The sequence below is a fragment of the Stegastes partitus genome, unplaced genomic scaffold (genome assembly GCF_000690725.1).
Source record: "Stegastes partitus isolate 25-593 unplaced genomic scaffold, Stegastes_partitus-1.0.2 Scaffold195, whole genome shotgun sequence".
Taxonomy (NCBI): domain Eukaryota; kingdom Metazoa; phylum Chordata; class Actinopteri; family Pomacentridae; genus Stegastes; species Stegastes partitus.
This window is the reverse complement of record NW_007577926.1, coordinates 343,841-360,537: the sequence shown is the minus strand read 5'-3', so window position 1 is coordinate 360,537 and position 16,697 is coordinate 343,841. Positions and strand designations below refer to the sequence as shown.

At 38.3% G+C, this 16,697-nt stretch overlaps 2 protein-coding genes across 4 annotated transcripts in view; one reads left to right on the top strand and one right to left on the bottom strand.

The window, feature by feature from the left end:
• The window catches only part of pctp (phosphatidylcholine transfer protein), an 8,986-nt gene extending 5,077 nt beyond the window's left edge, over positions 1–3,909 (bottom strand). Inside the window, exons 1-2 of the mRNA XM_008280463.1 lie at positions 3,755–3,909; positions 1,714–1,831 (exon numbers count right to left, since the gene is read on the bottom strand). Coding sequence (XP_008278685.1) covers positions 1,714–1,831; positions 3,755–3,883 — 247 coding nt within the window. The 5' untranslated portion in view covers positions 3,884–3,909. The remainder of the gene's footprint in view (positions 1–1,713; positions 1,832–3,754) is intronic.
• A 5,101-nt stretch (positions 3,910–9,010) lies between these two features.
• Positions 9,011–13,027, top strand: tmem100a (transmembrane protein 100a). 3 transcript variants are annotated; one of them, XM_008280461.1, is made up of 2 exons: positions 9,011–9,199; positions 11,747–13,027. In XM_008280461.1, the coding sequence occupies exon 2, from the start codon at positions 11,838–11,840 to the stop codon at positions 12,240–12,242; it is 405 nt and encodes a 134-aa protein (XP_008278683.1). In that variant the 5' UTR covers positions 9,011–9,199; positions 11,747–11,837; the 3' UTR covers positions 12,243–13,027. The 3 variants fall into 3 exon arrangements, with proteins under 3 accessions (XP_008278683.1, XP_008278682.1, XP_008278684.1); XM_008280460.1 differs by having other exon boundaries at positions 9,011–9,273; XM_008280462.1 differs by lacking the exon at positions 9,011–9,199 and adding an exon at positions 11,566–11,627.
• Positions 13,028–16,697: the final 3,670 nt, after the last annotated feature.

Below are 16,697 nucleotides of genomic sequence, written 5' to 3'. Positions count from 1 at the left end.
AAAATGAACATTAAGTGACCCAACAGCTGATGGTGAAGACACAAAACTGCACACTGTGACTCACCTATTGAGGGGAATGAATGAACAAGGAGTTGATTTTTAACACAGCTCTCGTATTAGCTTAGTGTCGTACTATTGTGCTACTAGCAGTCAACATGTTGTTGTTAAAACCAACCACTACAGGCATGGCTCATTTTATCAGAATAGTGAGTAATGTGTGAGAAAACACTAGAAAAGTGTCGTACTACGATTTTTAAATTTTTTTCTGCTTCATGACTGTTGATTTCTTCATCAAGTATTTCTGCTACTTTTACACTTGTGGGCTCAGTTAACGTACCCAAATCAACAACTACTGAGTTGCAATGTGGATAATGCACTCTATAAAAACTTTTAAAAAAGTGAAAATATCTGCAATTATCTCTGGGGGAAAAAAATATAGAATATAAAATATAAAAATATAAAATATAAAAAATACAGTAACAATAATGTCATTTCACAGTCAAATTAAAACATTTTTCTGTGATTTTGTTAGTTATTATCTGTAATTTAAAAATTTTACATGTCTGGCAAAAACTGTGAAAAACATTCATTTTTCCTACATAATCCTTAAATCCTGACAAGGAGGACATGGAATGAAAATGAAGCAAAGATATCGCTGGTTCTGCTGCACTGATTTTGACCAATTTTTTAAAAAACTTCCTCCATCCTGACTTTAAGTAAGTCACAGCTGTGTAATGCTAAAACATGTATTAGAATATAGGGCTGAATGGTTATTCAACAACAAATCAAAATTTGATCGGCAAATCGCAAAAACAGGAAACCAGGATGTATGATATGCAGCACGTCTGAGCCAGACAACAAATGTTATCTGATCACTTCTTAAATCTATTTCACAGTGAATATTGAACTCAAGCTTAACTTCAAAAAATACACCACAAATCAACCTGCAATATCTGTCAGAAAAAATCATAATCCCTGCAGATCGTTACATGTGGATCTTTAACTTCTAACATTTTCTTGCATTATAACAGTTCACTTTTTCTTTTCTTTTAGTTTCCTCACAACTGTACTAATTTACTTTTACAATACCTTCAGTCTAGTTATTGTTGATAGCATCTATATCGATGTCCAATACTGTCACACTTTAATAATTGCTCCCAGCAAAGACCGTTGTCTGGACTCTAAACTCTTATCAGTTGTTATTTGGGCCACAACTGTCATAAAACCACCTGGATGGGGAACAAACAGGAGGAAATAAAACTCACAGATATTTCCTGAAACGGAAGACATCAAATCAACTCTGCTACCACCACAGACCACATGACTACTCCAAAAATCATACGACAACGAAGGGGGAAAGCTACTTAAACTACCACTAAAATCATGTTACATCTAAAATGCCAGCTAGTACACGTGGATTGTTTCAGTTATGTGACTACAGACTGGAGCTACAACATATTACCTGCTGGTTACTGATGATGTGCATGAAAACAAGGATAAGAGAATTAACAAGTTACGTACAGGACATTATTTAAAGACCAGCCTAAAAACACAAGTCGTTTATCAGAGGAAGTGAATGTCAGCAACTAAGTAGAAAACATGAATGTAAAGACTGATGCTTTGGCAATAGGGAGGAGAGGGAACATTGATTTGGATGGCAAAGAAAGTGAGTGTGAACTTTGCCTTACTGGGTTTAGTCCTTTTGTTTTTTACCTTTCACATATTCGTCCCAGTGTTTCCGATACGTCAAGTCCATGTAGACATCTGCGCACAGCTCTGCAGTGCAGGTGTTGAGCGCACCAAAGACTTTGTACTCGTAAAGACCAGTTTCCTGCAAACAGCACATGAAAGTCGTGTCTTCCAACTGCAGGCCACACCCACACTGTGTAACTAATCCCAAACCACACAACTCTGATTAGAGCCAGTCAGCACAACACCCTTTGTGTTACATTTGATTTAAAAGTTCAAAGGCAAGTCTGATATGCTTCATAACCACTCAGTTTTAAACAGTGCATGTAATAGACCTAAAAACCAGTCATACCATGTGTGGATTTTAAGTCTTTACAAACTCCATTAACACAAAGAGCTGTTTAGCATTGGGTGTCAAACCTAAAAAGACTGTTTTGGATGAAGGTAAAAATATGATCTAGTGATTTTGATGAACATGTTCTATAAATCTCACAAACTGAGGAGGTTTATTTAAGATATAAAACTGTTGCCAGTGAAACAGGAATTTTATTTTATTTTATTTCATTTATAAAAATGCAATAAAAGGGAGATTTCATTGCCTTTTTTCAATATATATATATTTTTAGATCTGGTCTATATTACAACTCAGCATATGCAGATTAGTCAGATCTAGCCTAAGTTTTCCTACAGAGCCCTTATAACACAGTTGCTGATTTGTGTAACCTTTATTCTATTTGCAAAAATGCACAATAGGGAGCTGTCACCATTTTTGTGGCTAAAACCAAAAAATTAAAAGAAAAACAATGTATTAGAATGGAATAAAGAAAGTAAATAAGATGACAAAAACAATACATGTTATTCATGTGCATGTAAGTTATATATACACTGTAAAATAATAAGAACCATTATAATAATAATAAAAATTATTTTTTTAAAAAAGAATTCAAATCTGCCAGCAAGACTGTCAAAAAAAAACAGTTAAAATGGTTGAATACTGCAACATCTAAAAACTGTAAAAACTGTGAAAATGATGGCAGATATCTGTACAATAATTAGATTTATCCAGTTTATTTACAGTACAACAGTGTAATTTTATGGTCCCACATTGTAAAAATACAGGTTTTTGATGATTTTTTATTTCAGATTATTCACTTTTTTGCTTTGCCTTGGCCTGTTTTTGTTGTGTGTTGTTATTGTTGTTTTGTAAATAAACACTTTAATTCTGTCTTTTTGTTAATTATTATCTTTAACTTACCAAAACAGGCAAAATCTGCAATATAGCAGTTTTTTCAAATCCAAAATTTTCAGTCTTAATATATATTTTCTTTCAAATCACAGAAAATATCTGAAAAGTAATAATATGATATTTAGCTGATTTAAATACAATACAAATAGTTTAATTTAATTTATAATATTTTCTTTTCTTTTTTTTTTTTACTGGTAGCATGTAAATAAATACTTTTCCCCCTGTGATTTAACCAGTTATTATGTGGAATTTAACTAAACCAGGAAAATCCGTAAAACATGACTGATTAACTGAATTGTTTAAACAAATACAGTTAAAATCGATTAGAAAACGTTCAGTGTTTATTTTGATATTAGGCCAAGTCAAGGTAATTGTCATATTTAGTGATATTTTCCTAACTGTGTGTGCCGGAGTGAAGACTGTATCTTTCTGAGCACATTAATTTATTCCATCAGTATTTAAGATGTGCAGAGGCGCGACAAGATGAGGCGACGTTAAACTGACAGATTTCTGAATGGAGTCTGGTTGGACCGGTACAGCCGGTTTACCAGTCAAAAAAAAAACGCTCAGTTTCCGGATCTTTCCCACGCTGGCCGCTAGGACATCACTGCAGGTAGCTGGCGTTTGATGCTAATAAATATATTATATTTAATATAACAATGCCACGTGGTGATGAAGGAATATGAGTGTAAACCGGTGATAATGGCGATGATGATGCTGCAGGCAGCACAGGAAACCTCCTCCCATTCAAACTCCTGCCTCCTCAGTGCGGATCAGCTTTCCGGTCTCAGAAGCGACACTAACCCTCAGATTTCCTACCTTGTCGTAAAGCCGGTAGATCTTGACGCCCATCGTCTCGGTGAAGAGCTCCCATCCTCCGTCCAGCTGCGGCTCGTCCAGCTCCTTCCAGGCGCTCTGGAAGTCCTCCTCGGTGAAGCGCAGCGACATGACGGCTCCGTCCTCTCACGTTGAGAGCAGCTGTCAGCAGCACAGCAGCTCCGCTCGATGCATTCAAAATAAAACACCACCGACTCGGCACATAGGTTCCTCGTAGAGCTCTGCTGCTTCTTATTGCATCAGTGTTCCTGATGGGAATTAACATTTATACAAGGCAAGCGCGTCTCCAGAGACCTGTTTCATAAAATCACAGAAAAATAAACCGTATTCATTTAATTACTAACCGTTAAAAAAAATACAAACAAACAAACAAAAAGCACAGGCCAGAACTTTAAACTATGTATTCACAAGCTGTAATTTTTATTTTATTTTGTTTTTTACATTTGACAAAAAAAAGCACTCTCTTTTTATGTATTCAAATCAGCAAAACTATTTGCTATTTTAAGAAATATTTGCCATTATTTGAAAAAAATAATCTATCAAAAATTTTGCTTTTGTACAATGTGTGCCCATAAAATTATACTGTTTGATTGTAGTTATTTAAGCCAAAGACTGCATGATTTCCCAGACATGTCCCTTCATTTAAAAGCAAAATTATGTGTATTATGGATTGAAAAAAATGGGAAGACATTTTTTTAACAACCATTTTATAAATGCCCCTGTTTTTTGTTCAATTACAGATTTTTAATTATTATTTTATTAATTTTACAATTTTACAAATGTAATTGTTTACTGTACTTAAACAGCAAATAAATAAAATAAAATCAGATTTTCACAGATATTTGTCATTACTTGCTATTACTTTTACAATTCTTAACGGCAAAGTTACACTAGTATTTAAGATTTTTAAATCAGCAAAAATATGACTACTATCTGTTCTACAAATTAGTGCAGTATTTTCTAATCTTAGTTTATCAGTTAATAAATTGCACAAACTAAAGAATAGAGGAAACTAGGGACAGAAATTACAGGTGCAGCGTACTACTACAGTTACTTTTGTTATGGTCCAGCTCATAGACTGCCACATTTAGCAAAGAATGACACCAGGTTTTACAAAAATAAGGGTTTTACTTCGCTAAATATCTTATTGACCATCATGACCTTGTTGGCCTTTAAATAAACTCTGTATTTTCCTACTGAGAGATATAACATGTAATTGAGGCATTTTTTTTTCACTACTTGCACTTTTTTTTTGTCTAGTTTGGTTAATATTATCTTAAAAGCGATCAGAAACTGTGGCATGGACAGAAACTTTTGAAGGCCAGTGTGTACCTGCTAACTATGAGCTCGGCCCACGCTGCAGATGCACACTCCCTGATCACACTGTGTACGTACAGAAACTGCCGTAAATTTGTATCACCCTGTACCACTACTTTGTCTGACCTCTTGAATAAACTCGTGTGCATGAGCTCTGTCCTTGTCAGCTGAAAATAGGATTCACACTGCATTTCCATGGACCATCCTGTGATGACACTCACCTACTGCTATAATTATGTGTAACTTTAAGCCTTAATACAACTGAAACAGGTGAGTTATATAAAAATTAACCTCCCGTACAGTTGAAATGAGCTACAGAGACCAAAAACGCTTTTGTACCAGGCTGTAAATATGTTTATTTCTGCTGCAGAGTTAGACACTTTAACATGGAGGTCTATCGGGATTGACTTACTTTCGGAGCCAGCCTCTAGTGGCCATTCAAGGAACTGCAGACTTTTTTTTTTTAGAGCCAGCCTTAGTTAAAACTTGTCATATGGTGCAAAAGCATAATGCATCCATGAGAGCATGGTAAGCCGCAACAGCAAGACCAGGAAAGCCAAATAAGACAATGAAGCACATCACAAAGACTGTTGCACAGGCCAGTGGTGCTGCAGAGCGCTGTAGCACTTTGCACAGATGAGCATGATTACTATCAGTAACAGGGGACTTGTAACCACTGAACTGAGAGTAGGCTCAGTGAGATATACGGTGCCAAATAACAAATTAAAGACGAAAAAAAAAAAGTATTGAATGAATTAGATTGAATTAAATTAAATAGAACACTGGGTCTCTGTTACTTAGCAACTGTAATTAAGTTAAAGACAAATGAAGAGCCTTTCTTATTGTAAAAGACTGAATTGTTGTTTCAAGGACTTTCTGGTGAGTACAGATTTTTAGCCCATAATCTATCTATGCAAGCAAGTCTTACATATATTATTTTATATAAGGATTTTGATTATGTATTTCGCGCACACTGCTTTATAATCAATAGCCAGCATCTGAATGACTACTTTAGAGGTATGTCTCCACTCTTTGCTTTGCAGAACAAACTGCAGACACACAGTTTGGTTTTGCATCAAGAAATGAATCATTAGTTCCTCCAATAACAGTGAGGATTATATATAAAATAAATCAATAGAGTCAAATCCTGCCTCTGAAACATGTTTTTCACAACTGATCTGACAGAAAATAGAAATAAAAGCTGTTTGTAAACGAGCGCATCAATGAAGTAACAGTATTGCGCATGATAATGAAATGTTGCACACATGCAATACACTTCAACTGCAACACTTCATTGTCATGCACAGTATTGCTCTTTGACCTCAATATGTCTGCCAAGACTTCTTCTTACCCTTTTATTATAGTTTTGTTTGAGCTTAGGTATTTTTACTAAACGTACCATACATTTTTTTCTTTTCCGGAGCAACATTTGGCGCAATCTTTCAGCATTAATCAAGTTCTTATCTTTTATGAATCTTACAATAAATGATGCTTACACTTAAAATATCTCACTGTGATTGTGAAAGGATTTGAGAAACCAAAAACCCAGAATACATTTCAAAATGTGAGATAATCCGTGTTGAGCAACAGAATGGAGGAGGGAAAAAATCAAATAATCAAACTGTGTCTACAGTCTATGTTTATGTTACACAACACTGATAGCTGGACCCATATATTCACTTTATGTTATGACAGAAAATTTATCAAAAATAGTTTCCATCCATGGCTGATGTTGCTGGTGTGTGCAGATAGTTTAATAAATGTCTGATCTGTTCAAGTGCTGCTTTGGTTACAAATATAAACTATGATGTGATTTTTATGCATTGATGTATATTTTGTTTTCCTGACAGCAGTTGTAGTCAAGTTTATCAATAGCATGAATCATATACAATCAGTGTTCGATTCTTATCTTAGAATTAAATGAAAATGGATTTAGGCCTGGGAGATCTATAACAGCACAAATCCTTTCCCTGAGACGTCTTATTGAAGGTGTTAAAAGCAACAATCTGAACGCCACAACAACTTTTGCTGACTTTAAAAAAGCGTTCAACAGTGTGCATAGAGGTGAAATGCTCAAGATACTAGCAGCATACAGCATCCCCAATGAGCTGGGTGATGCAATTGGAAAAATATATTAGGGCACAAAGGTCAGAGTCAAATCTCCAGACGGATTTACAGAACTTTTTGATATTGTTGCTGGAGTGTTACAAGGAGATACCCTTGCCCCATATATCTTTGCACTAGTGCTCGGCTTTGCCAGGAGACAGGCTCTGGAAGGTAAAAGTGAAGAACTTGGTTTCAAGGTCCAGCAAAGGAGAAGTGAGCGAGTTGCACCAGTTGTCATCACAGATCTCGATTTTACAGATGACACAGCCCTGATTACGAAGGAAATTACACAGGGGCAGGAACTGCTTAACAGGGTCGAAAATTCTTGTGCCAAAATTGGTTTGCATCTAAATGCCAAAAAGACTGAGGCTATGTCATTTAATGTTAACACAGACAACAACTAATCACCAGACAAGGTAAGCTCATTTTGTGGGTTGAGGACTTCAAGTACTTTGGATCGTGGATAAGCTCTTCAAAATGAGACATCAAAGGTCAGAAAAGTGTTAGTATGAAAAGCATGCCTCAAGTTAAAAAGCATTCTTGATATCAAAATCTGTCTCATCATTGCAAAATTGTTCTGTTGTATTGATGCAATATGTGGACTCTTACAGATGCTGAGGAAAAATCACTTGTTGGCACATGTGAGGTGTGTCAGAAAAGCTCCAGGACTGGTGTCACAAAAGATATATTTCAAACCCAAACTTCGGGTTTTCCCCTTCAGACGCTCAACCAGAATGTGTACAAAGAGATCCTGCAGCATTTGCTTTGTTTAGTGCAAAGAGAAGAGGTGAGAGTTGTGGCAGGACAAGTGGTGACTGTTTCACCATGACAACGCGCCTGCTCACAATGCCCTGAGCATCCGACAGTTCCTGGCTGAGAAGAACATCACTGTGCTGGAGCAACCTCCCTACTCACCTGGCTCTGTGGGATTTTTTTCCTCTTCCCCAAGCTCAAGGGGGTCATCAAGGGGACCCGTTTTGAAGACGTGGACGACATCAAGATGGCTGTGATGACGGAGCTACAGAGGATCCCGGAAGCATCCTTCCAGGAGTGCATGGCGGCGTGGCAGAGAAGGCTGGGAAAGTGTGTTAGCCTCCAGGGGGATTACTTTGAAGGGAAAAAACTTGTAGTTTGTATTTGAAATATATCTTTTGTGACACCAGTCCTGAAACTTTTCTGACACACCTCGTACACGAGACAGTTCTGTATGGCCCTGAACATCTGGAGTGACCACATGCCAAACAACAAGCTGTATGGAAGATTGCCTAAAGTATCGACAAAAGTTCATGAGAAGTGTGTAAAGTTGGCTGGCCACTTTGTCAGACATCAGGATGATGAGGCTTCCAAACCAGTCTTATTAGAGCCTAACAGTAAAACTAACAGAGGAAGATGACCTCTGAATTACATGGACTGCCTGTGCAAAGACACAGGTGCGCAGACTACCTCTGAGATCTGGAGAGGGAACGTCAATTCTGCTCAAACTATGTCCATTCAAATCCAATATATATATTTGATAAACATTGCAGGGTGACGCCTGTACTGTGCCAGACTCAGGCTCCCTATCCTTGCACAAAAGCCAATTTAAAATTGTCAAGACGAATAAAAAGAGCAACAGAAACTAAAATATGAACTTCAAAATAAACGCATTCAATCATCTGAATCTTTGCAACTAAATCTGAGCCGGACAGATGTTTTATTTTGAAATACTCCACCGGAACAGAGAGCTTCCCTGATCGTGTCGAGCTTCACACTCAGTCATCGATACTTGAAGCGGCCGTTCTCAATGGGGATGGCAGAGGGTTCTTAAACTGAGGACTAGTTCTCATGAATGGGAGTCAGATTCCAGTGCTGGAGAGAGAGAAGCTGTTTGCTGTCTGCTTCTACACTCACCCAAAAAAACCCAGCATTCACTTTTAATTAGAGTGAATATTTAATCAGCGGGGTCACTGAGACAAGTTTCCCTGCAGCAGAGGGACACTGAGCGACATGGAGAGCAGCTGTGAGGTAACGAACCTTTCTTCTGCCTGTCCGGACCTTTGTTGAGCACAGCAAGTAGATTCACTGCCCTGCATTTAAAGGTAACTTATTCTGCCTTCACCAGCTGAAACACTCACTGCTTGTTGTTGTAGTTTAAAGAGAACTGGTGCAGATTCATTTGTTTCAACTTGATCTTTAGTTACAGTGACTTGTACATTTTTACCTTCAGCACATTGACAAGCTTAATTTTGACTACAGAAGTGTTACTTCTTTTGCAGATTTTCTTGCTTTTTGTTTCTTATGGCTTCACATCTGGGAGTTTTTTCCCCCTAATATCCTCCATTTTCTTTAAAATGTTCTCCTGCAGCTTTACATGACTAATACATTAGCTGATTAACAGAAAATGTATCGGCAGCTTGTTAATTTCTAAGAGAAAATGTCAAATCATCTGCTTTCTACCTCCTAAACATGGGTATTTTCTGGTTTAGTCTATGATTGTAAAAGATAGATAATAGGTTTTAGACTGTTGCTTGAAAAACAACAGTGTTTCAAGGTGTCAGATTCCTTCAAGGAATAATCAACTTATCACCTCAGTGAATAGAAACATACCTGAAAGAAAAGGGGGAAAAGGCTGCCGATGCACACAGTTGTTGTGGAGACAGTGATTCTGCAATCAAAATAAATGAAATAATTTTAATTGGAAGCTTTGCATGTTTCAAAGCTTCTGTTTTCCACTTGAAAAAGACAAAAGCTTTCTCTGAAGAAAATCAAAGAACTGCAAAACGTTGTCAAATATAAACATATATATGTATATATTTTACCGTCTAGAACAATTGCTCCCAACATTTTTATCATAGACTGTACACATAAGATCAACGTAGCCTCCAGGTTTTGAAAAGTGAAGCATTCCTTCTAACAGGCAGCAGGGGGCGACTTCTCTGGTTGCAAGAAGAAGTCAGATTGAATGGAAGTCTATGAGAAAATGACCCATATTCTCACCTGAGTCTCACTGAGTTTGTGGTCTCATTTTCTAGTTTCAAGGGTCCTTCAATACAGCATGATGTTCTTTTAGTAAATTGTTGTCCCATTTAGAGGTAACAGACAAAGAAACAGGGTGTGTTAAATTTCAAGATGCACCAAGACCAGAGGTCAAACTCGTGATGTCACCATGGCTACATCCATCTTTTATGTACAGTCTATAATTTTTTATAGCCAAGTAAAGTCTACACATGACAGGTTGAACAGGCAAACAGTTTCTGGGCGTTTTGTTGCTCCCATCACATGTTTACTAACTGTGGGCTCATTTTTCACTGTAGCACAACAGAAGTAGAGAGAACTCAAAAATGTTATAATTTCACTAATAAAAATCAAAAAACAAAAGCTGAATTTCTTTGATTATGTATTCTGCAAAAATTCTGTCAACATGTACAACACTTTTTAAACAAATGTTACATCTAAATATTCTAGATATTTTTTCACATTTGCCTCCTGTATGCTGGAAAAGTCCCTGAATATTTGTCACGTGACTGCTCGTTGCAGCTGAGTCACAAATAGCTTCACAGGAACACAAAATTCTTGATTTTTTACAGAATCTGGTTTGCGCAAAAAGGCGACATTGGCAGTTCCTTAAAAGGGACATGTAGAATCATGAGATTTTGATGAAATCGCAATTTGAAGCATAGGTTTGGTTAAATGTTCCGATGGAATGGCATTTTACAGATTGGTTCAAGGTCTGTTTGGAAGTTGAAAATCTGATAATCCTTCTGTCTCTGGCTTTAAAAAATTGTGTAATTTATTTATTTTTTTTGAGATTACCAGCATTTCAAACCTGTTGGTAAGTTTACAGATTCACAGGGTTAAAAGCTTTGAGTCCAAAAATATTGTAATCAGCCAATTAAAAGCTCAACATGTGTGATGTGTTTATGTGTAGAGTATAAATCCATCCGGTTTACTTAAACCCCCACATAACCCTCATAGCTACAGCACTGACCCCTTGACAGGGCCTGACCCTCAGGTTTGGCACCACTGATCTACAGCCTGTCTAACTACATTTCTACAAGTCAGAATTCTGTTCTTGCAATAAAAACATAAAATAATTACACATTTGAACATCTGGAAATCATGATGTGTAAGTGCTACCCATTTATTATCACTCAGCATCTGAATCACAGCTTTTCCATGCAGCAGATGTGAGGAGGGGGGGCAGGAACGAGCAGTTGTGAAATTGCTAGTGATTTCGAAGCTCCTTGCATTTCACACAGCAGTTTGTAATGTCATATCCTGCGCTCTCCAGGGAATGTCTCAGCTCGTGCTGGGCCGAGTGTTCCTGCGTCATTCTCCTCTGACTGGGTCAGGAGGCGGCTGGGATTGTGCAAAGAGGTTACATGGGTTTATTAAAGCAGCGTGTGGTGGTCCCGGAGTGGTGGTGGTGAATTGTGAAATGTGGTGTTGAATGGTAACAAAAAGCATCCGTGAGGTCTTTTTTTTTTTTGACTCTGTCGCTGCATTCAGTGTTGAGCAACAAGTTTGAGTGTGTTCGCTGGTTCTTTTAATGAGTGACGCCTTTCTCCACAGAGCGGGAGACCCTGATGTAGAACAGAAGGGCAAAGAGCAACAACAAGGAACCATCTGTGCTTGGTTAACCGAGGAGCTGCTGGATCCTGCAATGCCAGAAGAAGCTAACAAGGACGCCATGAGAACGCCAGTGACCCCAGAGAAGGCCAACGGCTCGGAGCACCCCGCAGCCGGCATGACGACGGTAAACATCCCCCTGGTTAACGAAGTCCAGCTGACTGCAGCCACCGGCGGGGCGGAGCTCTCCTGCTACCGCTGCACCGTCCCGTTCGGTGTGGTGGTGCTCATCGCGGGCATCGTGGTCACAGCAGTTGCTTACAGCTTCAACTCTCACGGATCCACCATCTCTTACTTCGGCCTGGTGCTCCTCTCGGCCGGACTGGTGCTGCTGGCGTCCAGTGCCGTCTGCTGGAAGGTGAGACTGGAGAGGAAGAAGGAGAGGCGACGGGAGAGCCAAACTGCTCTGGTCGCCAACCAGAGGAGCATTTTCACATGAACCAGCAGCTCAGACAATGCAAATCCTGGTTTTTGATGGAGAACCAAATGTAGGCAGATGTTGTCCAGCTTGCGTTGGATTTCCGACACGTGTAAAGCTCCGACTGCAGGCTCTCAAGGCCCAGAACTCAAAGCTTTGAAGACATTGAAAGGGATTTATTTGTCAAACAGACGTCGAGCATCTGGCGAGCTGGGAACGCAGCCAGGAGGAATGTATCACAATTAAGATGAATTACCACTGTGCGAAGCAGCGTAGAGGAAGTCTCCCATTAATATGCTGTTGGAAGTGGCGGCTTTGATTGTTACGGGAGGGATTGTGGTTATGGAAAGCCCAGGAAAGAAGAGTGAAACGGCAAAATCCAGGACAATGATTCACACCTCATTTGCTCGGCTTCCACTTGCACATATCTGTTCATACTCTCTCATTGTTCATGTTACAGGGAATGGTTTTGAATTGCCTGTTTTTTGAAGTATGGTACGTGACGTTGACATGTCATATCAGATGGCACATGTTATGCACACAGAGGAACTATTTAACCTTAAATATGTATTCTCTTAAAGCACTTTAATCCTTTGTATCCATCATATTCAGTATTAAACTGCATTTATGAACAAATTTAACGAGTGATACATCCAAATTTGGAGTAGTATTACTAATTTGTGGCAAATTTGCCCTCAGGTCATATTGTAAAAAATATGAAATGTAGCATATGTTTTATTTTAATGTGACCGTTTGCATGTATCAACAGGACGTCGTGAGGTTTAATAAACTCATTATTACTCAAACATGTTATTAGTGTCACAGTTAAAACGAGGTTTCAACACTTTAGTTGACGCAGGATTGTTGGAGCAGATGAAAATATTCAAAAGTTGAAGGAATATTTTAGCATGTTGGTAAACACTGATGTAAGAAGATCAGTATCACTTTTGTGTTTGTGTGTTGGAGTCAGGTTAAAGTTAGCCTAGCTTAGCACAAAGAATGCAAATATGGGAAACCAGATAACTTGGATCTGTCCAGAGTTTAAAAAGCCTACAGACTCTTCTCAAGCTCATCAACAGATATTTTAGGGGGAGTTATGTGCATTATGTACAATGTTAGGTCCATCCACACTGTTCTTGTGTAGCATTTATCTACTGTTGTGAGTTGCCAGATTTCATTGCGGAGCACAAGTTTTAACTCACTCTGACATCAAGACTTGAGGATGCTCAACTGTCATTGTAGTTTTACAAGCTGGAACTACCTCTGGCCAGTGAGCTTTGAGGATGTTGGAAGGACTTTTCTGCCTAACTTTGGACAGAGCCATGCTGGCTGTTCTCACTGCCTCTATTATTTAAAATCTCCACATGTAACTCTCTAAACCCCAAAACCTACCAGCAACTTTAAACGGCATGTTTTGCTGCGAAAGAAATTCACCAACATTATGCAATTTATCGAGCCAGAATCTGTAACAACTTGAAGAACTGTCGTTGTTGTACAATTCTGTCAGGACAAATAACCAAATCTAAGCTTAAGATTGTCGTGTTTCTTCAAAATCCCTTAATTCTACATGTCTCACTCAACAATTCAGGGAATTTGCTGGTGAACTGCTGGAGACTGCAGAGATAACAGAAGAGATTGTAGGGAAATAGAACACACTACTAATAAAATAAATGCAGCATGGCTCAAAAATGGTAAAGAGAGTGGAGCGCTGCCAGCAAGAAGTTGGAAGACACTTTCAGCATGGTGAAATATTTTTCTACAGTTCATGTGCAGACTAGTGTAGAAAATGTGTAGAAAAAAAATCTAAGAAAATCCCCTATTTCAAACATATTTTACTGATTAATGGCATTACGACGGTGAACATCCAGAAACTACTTGGGGTTCAGAGGGCTAGGAACCACTTTATGAAGACTGCGTGGTTGTCCTGATTGGTGCATGGAAGTATGTGACAATCACCGTTTTCCTACTGAGCACCACCCACTTCCAACTTCTTGAGAAATTCAGTGAAAATAACAACCATTTACACAAAAGTTGAGAATGAAATCAGTCTTACATCATCCTTGAAAGAAAACAAGCAACAAGCAGCATTCCCTAAATGCATTAATAAGTGTTTCATTTTTTGAATTTTTCTCCAGTGCAGTAGGGAAACTACAGGAAATGAAGAGAGAGAGACTGAGATAGGACACAGAACATAAACATTTTGATAAGTAGTCCTTAAGGGTGAGCAAGATTAGGACATTTTACAGCATATTTCTGCTTGTCAGACATCTCTGTCATGCAAGAACATAATGCAGCCTTAATTACCTCGAAACTTCTTCATCCATGTTGCTTATTTGGTGCACAAACACGGGTCTGCCTCATGCTTATACAGTGGACCAGTCAGCCAACGTATCGGTCAGACTTTTAATATTCATCGGAAATGTGACTCTTCAGTTCTTTGACGTCAGTGTTTGTATTTCTCAGAGACAGTTTATGGGTTGGAGAAGTGATGAGTTATTATATTAACATTCGGCTCTTTGCTTTCACTGCTGAATTGAAGGAAATGTTTTGTTCTCTTGTGACGTACATGGGTGTGCCTGAGTCTTCACCCGCAAGCATACATGTCTTGATAATATGAAATGATAATAATCCAAGGGTGATCTCTACATCTGGTAAAAATTAGAGGTAGTTTTTAAAAACAAAACTGTTATCACACCATAATCTGTCCCTTTAAACGGTCGCTTAACACAAATAACAACAAACCAAAACGTGCCCATAGTTTTGGTTTATGTTTGCAGAATACAAGACCTCTGACTACACTCCAGCACAACGACGGTGAATGCAATTTCACTTGTGCTGCTAACAGCAATGAAAAATAACATCAAAATAAATTAAACATCATCGCTCAGAAACTCTGTGTCAGATTAAGAAATCACAGGGTCATGACACCTCAGCTGGGAGACCCAACCCACTTCCAGCTGGACCCAAACCAAGTCACTGACCTCAGCATTTTTTTCCTTACCTAATTAAAGCGGACTTTTTTTTTTTGTTTGTTTTTGTTTTTTAACGCAGGGTTGCAAATACGTATGCATATATATATAAGTATGCATATCATGAATGAAACTGATGATTCTTTTAGCTACTTACTGTTTGCTTTTTTTTTTTAATTTAGTGAGAATGGTGCCACAAAAGTCTTTGCACTAATTTTTGAATCTATTTTTAAAAAAATTAAAAACAAATTATTTAAATTAAAATCCTCAACAATGTAAAGCAGGAACTCTGAAATGTAGATTTTTTTTTGCTTGAAAAATGACTTAAAAATTGTCAAAGTACATTTAAAAAAATATTTTATGAAGTTTTCTGTTGATGGACTATTCGACATATTAGAGTTTTTGTCTGATTTGTAGTGGAGTAAGAAGTCAAAAGCAAAAGAAGCATGAGAAGAACAGACTCAAGTAAAGCACAAGTAACTCAAATTTGTACTTTAGCACAGCAAGTAAAAATACTTTGTTATATTCCATCACTGAAAATACCAAAATATGTACAGATAGGAAAATTCTGAAACGTCATGGAGGTTATTTTTGCTGGAAGCAAACTCAGAGATTAAATGTTATTTTCAAAGTGAAATGTTAAGAATCAACTCGTCCACTCAAAGTGCAGCTGCATGGCTCGACATCGCTTCTTCTCCTTTTTTCGTTTATCCAGTCTGTTTACTTTACCAGTCTAGAGTTTCCACTTCACAGTTGCATTTCACCTCAGTCTGGTGAGAGTGTGAAATCTAAGGGCGTTTGCATTATTGATTTCATCCGTCTACATATCTTGTAAATGCTCATCCGATTGCTTTTCTGCTGGAATCCACAGATAATTTAACATTCGAGGATGTAAATTCTCAGTGGTAAAAGGAAGTTGAACTCTCCTGTTTGACCCTCTTGGGTTTAAAATAGCCTGGACATGGAAGTGTATTTATAGGCAGCATTTGCGTTGCTATGCGTCCCCGTGACACCAGACACTACAACTAAATGGTTTCCTTGCGTCAGAGGAGAACCTACAACACACTTTGTCACTTTTGGGAGATCACCGCCACTCACGCAACCACCTCCAGGCTCGTCCCGTATAGACTCCGAGATCAGATCAGTGACACATTCGTGGGACACATGAAACAGCGAGGTGTCTCCTCCCTGCTTGTCAGGTTAGAGGAGGCCAGACTGAAGCTGGAAAAACGGGTGACTTGATATGAAGTTTGACAGGTGCTCACCGCCGGCGTCTTTAGCCTCTTTACACACTGCTGGCACCTCACGCAGCCGCTGTGTGCGTCACTTTTTGTGCCTCACGTGGTTGTCATTCCACCCAGTGCCATGCTGCCGGCTTAGTTTATCAATAAACAGGAAGACCTCAGAAAAGACTCCAGTACGAGCAAACACTAAATCTACTCAAGTATTTGTAATCTTAAATGTTTGTAATCTTAAAGTATGGAAAGTAAAAGGACTTGATGAAAAC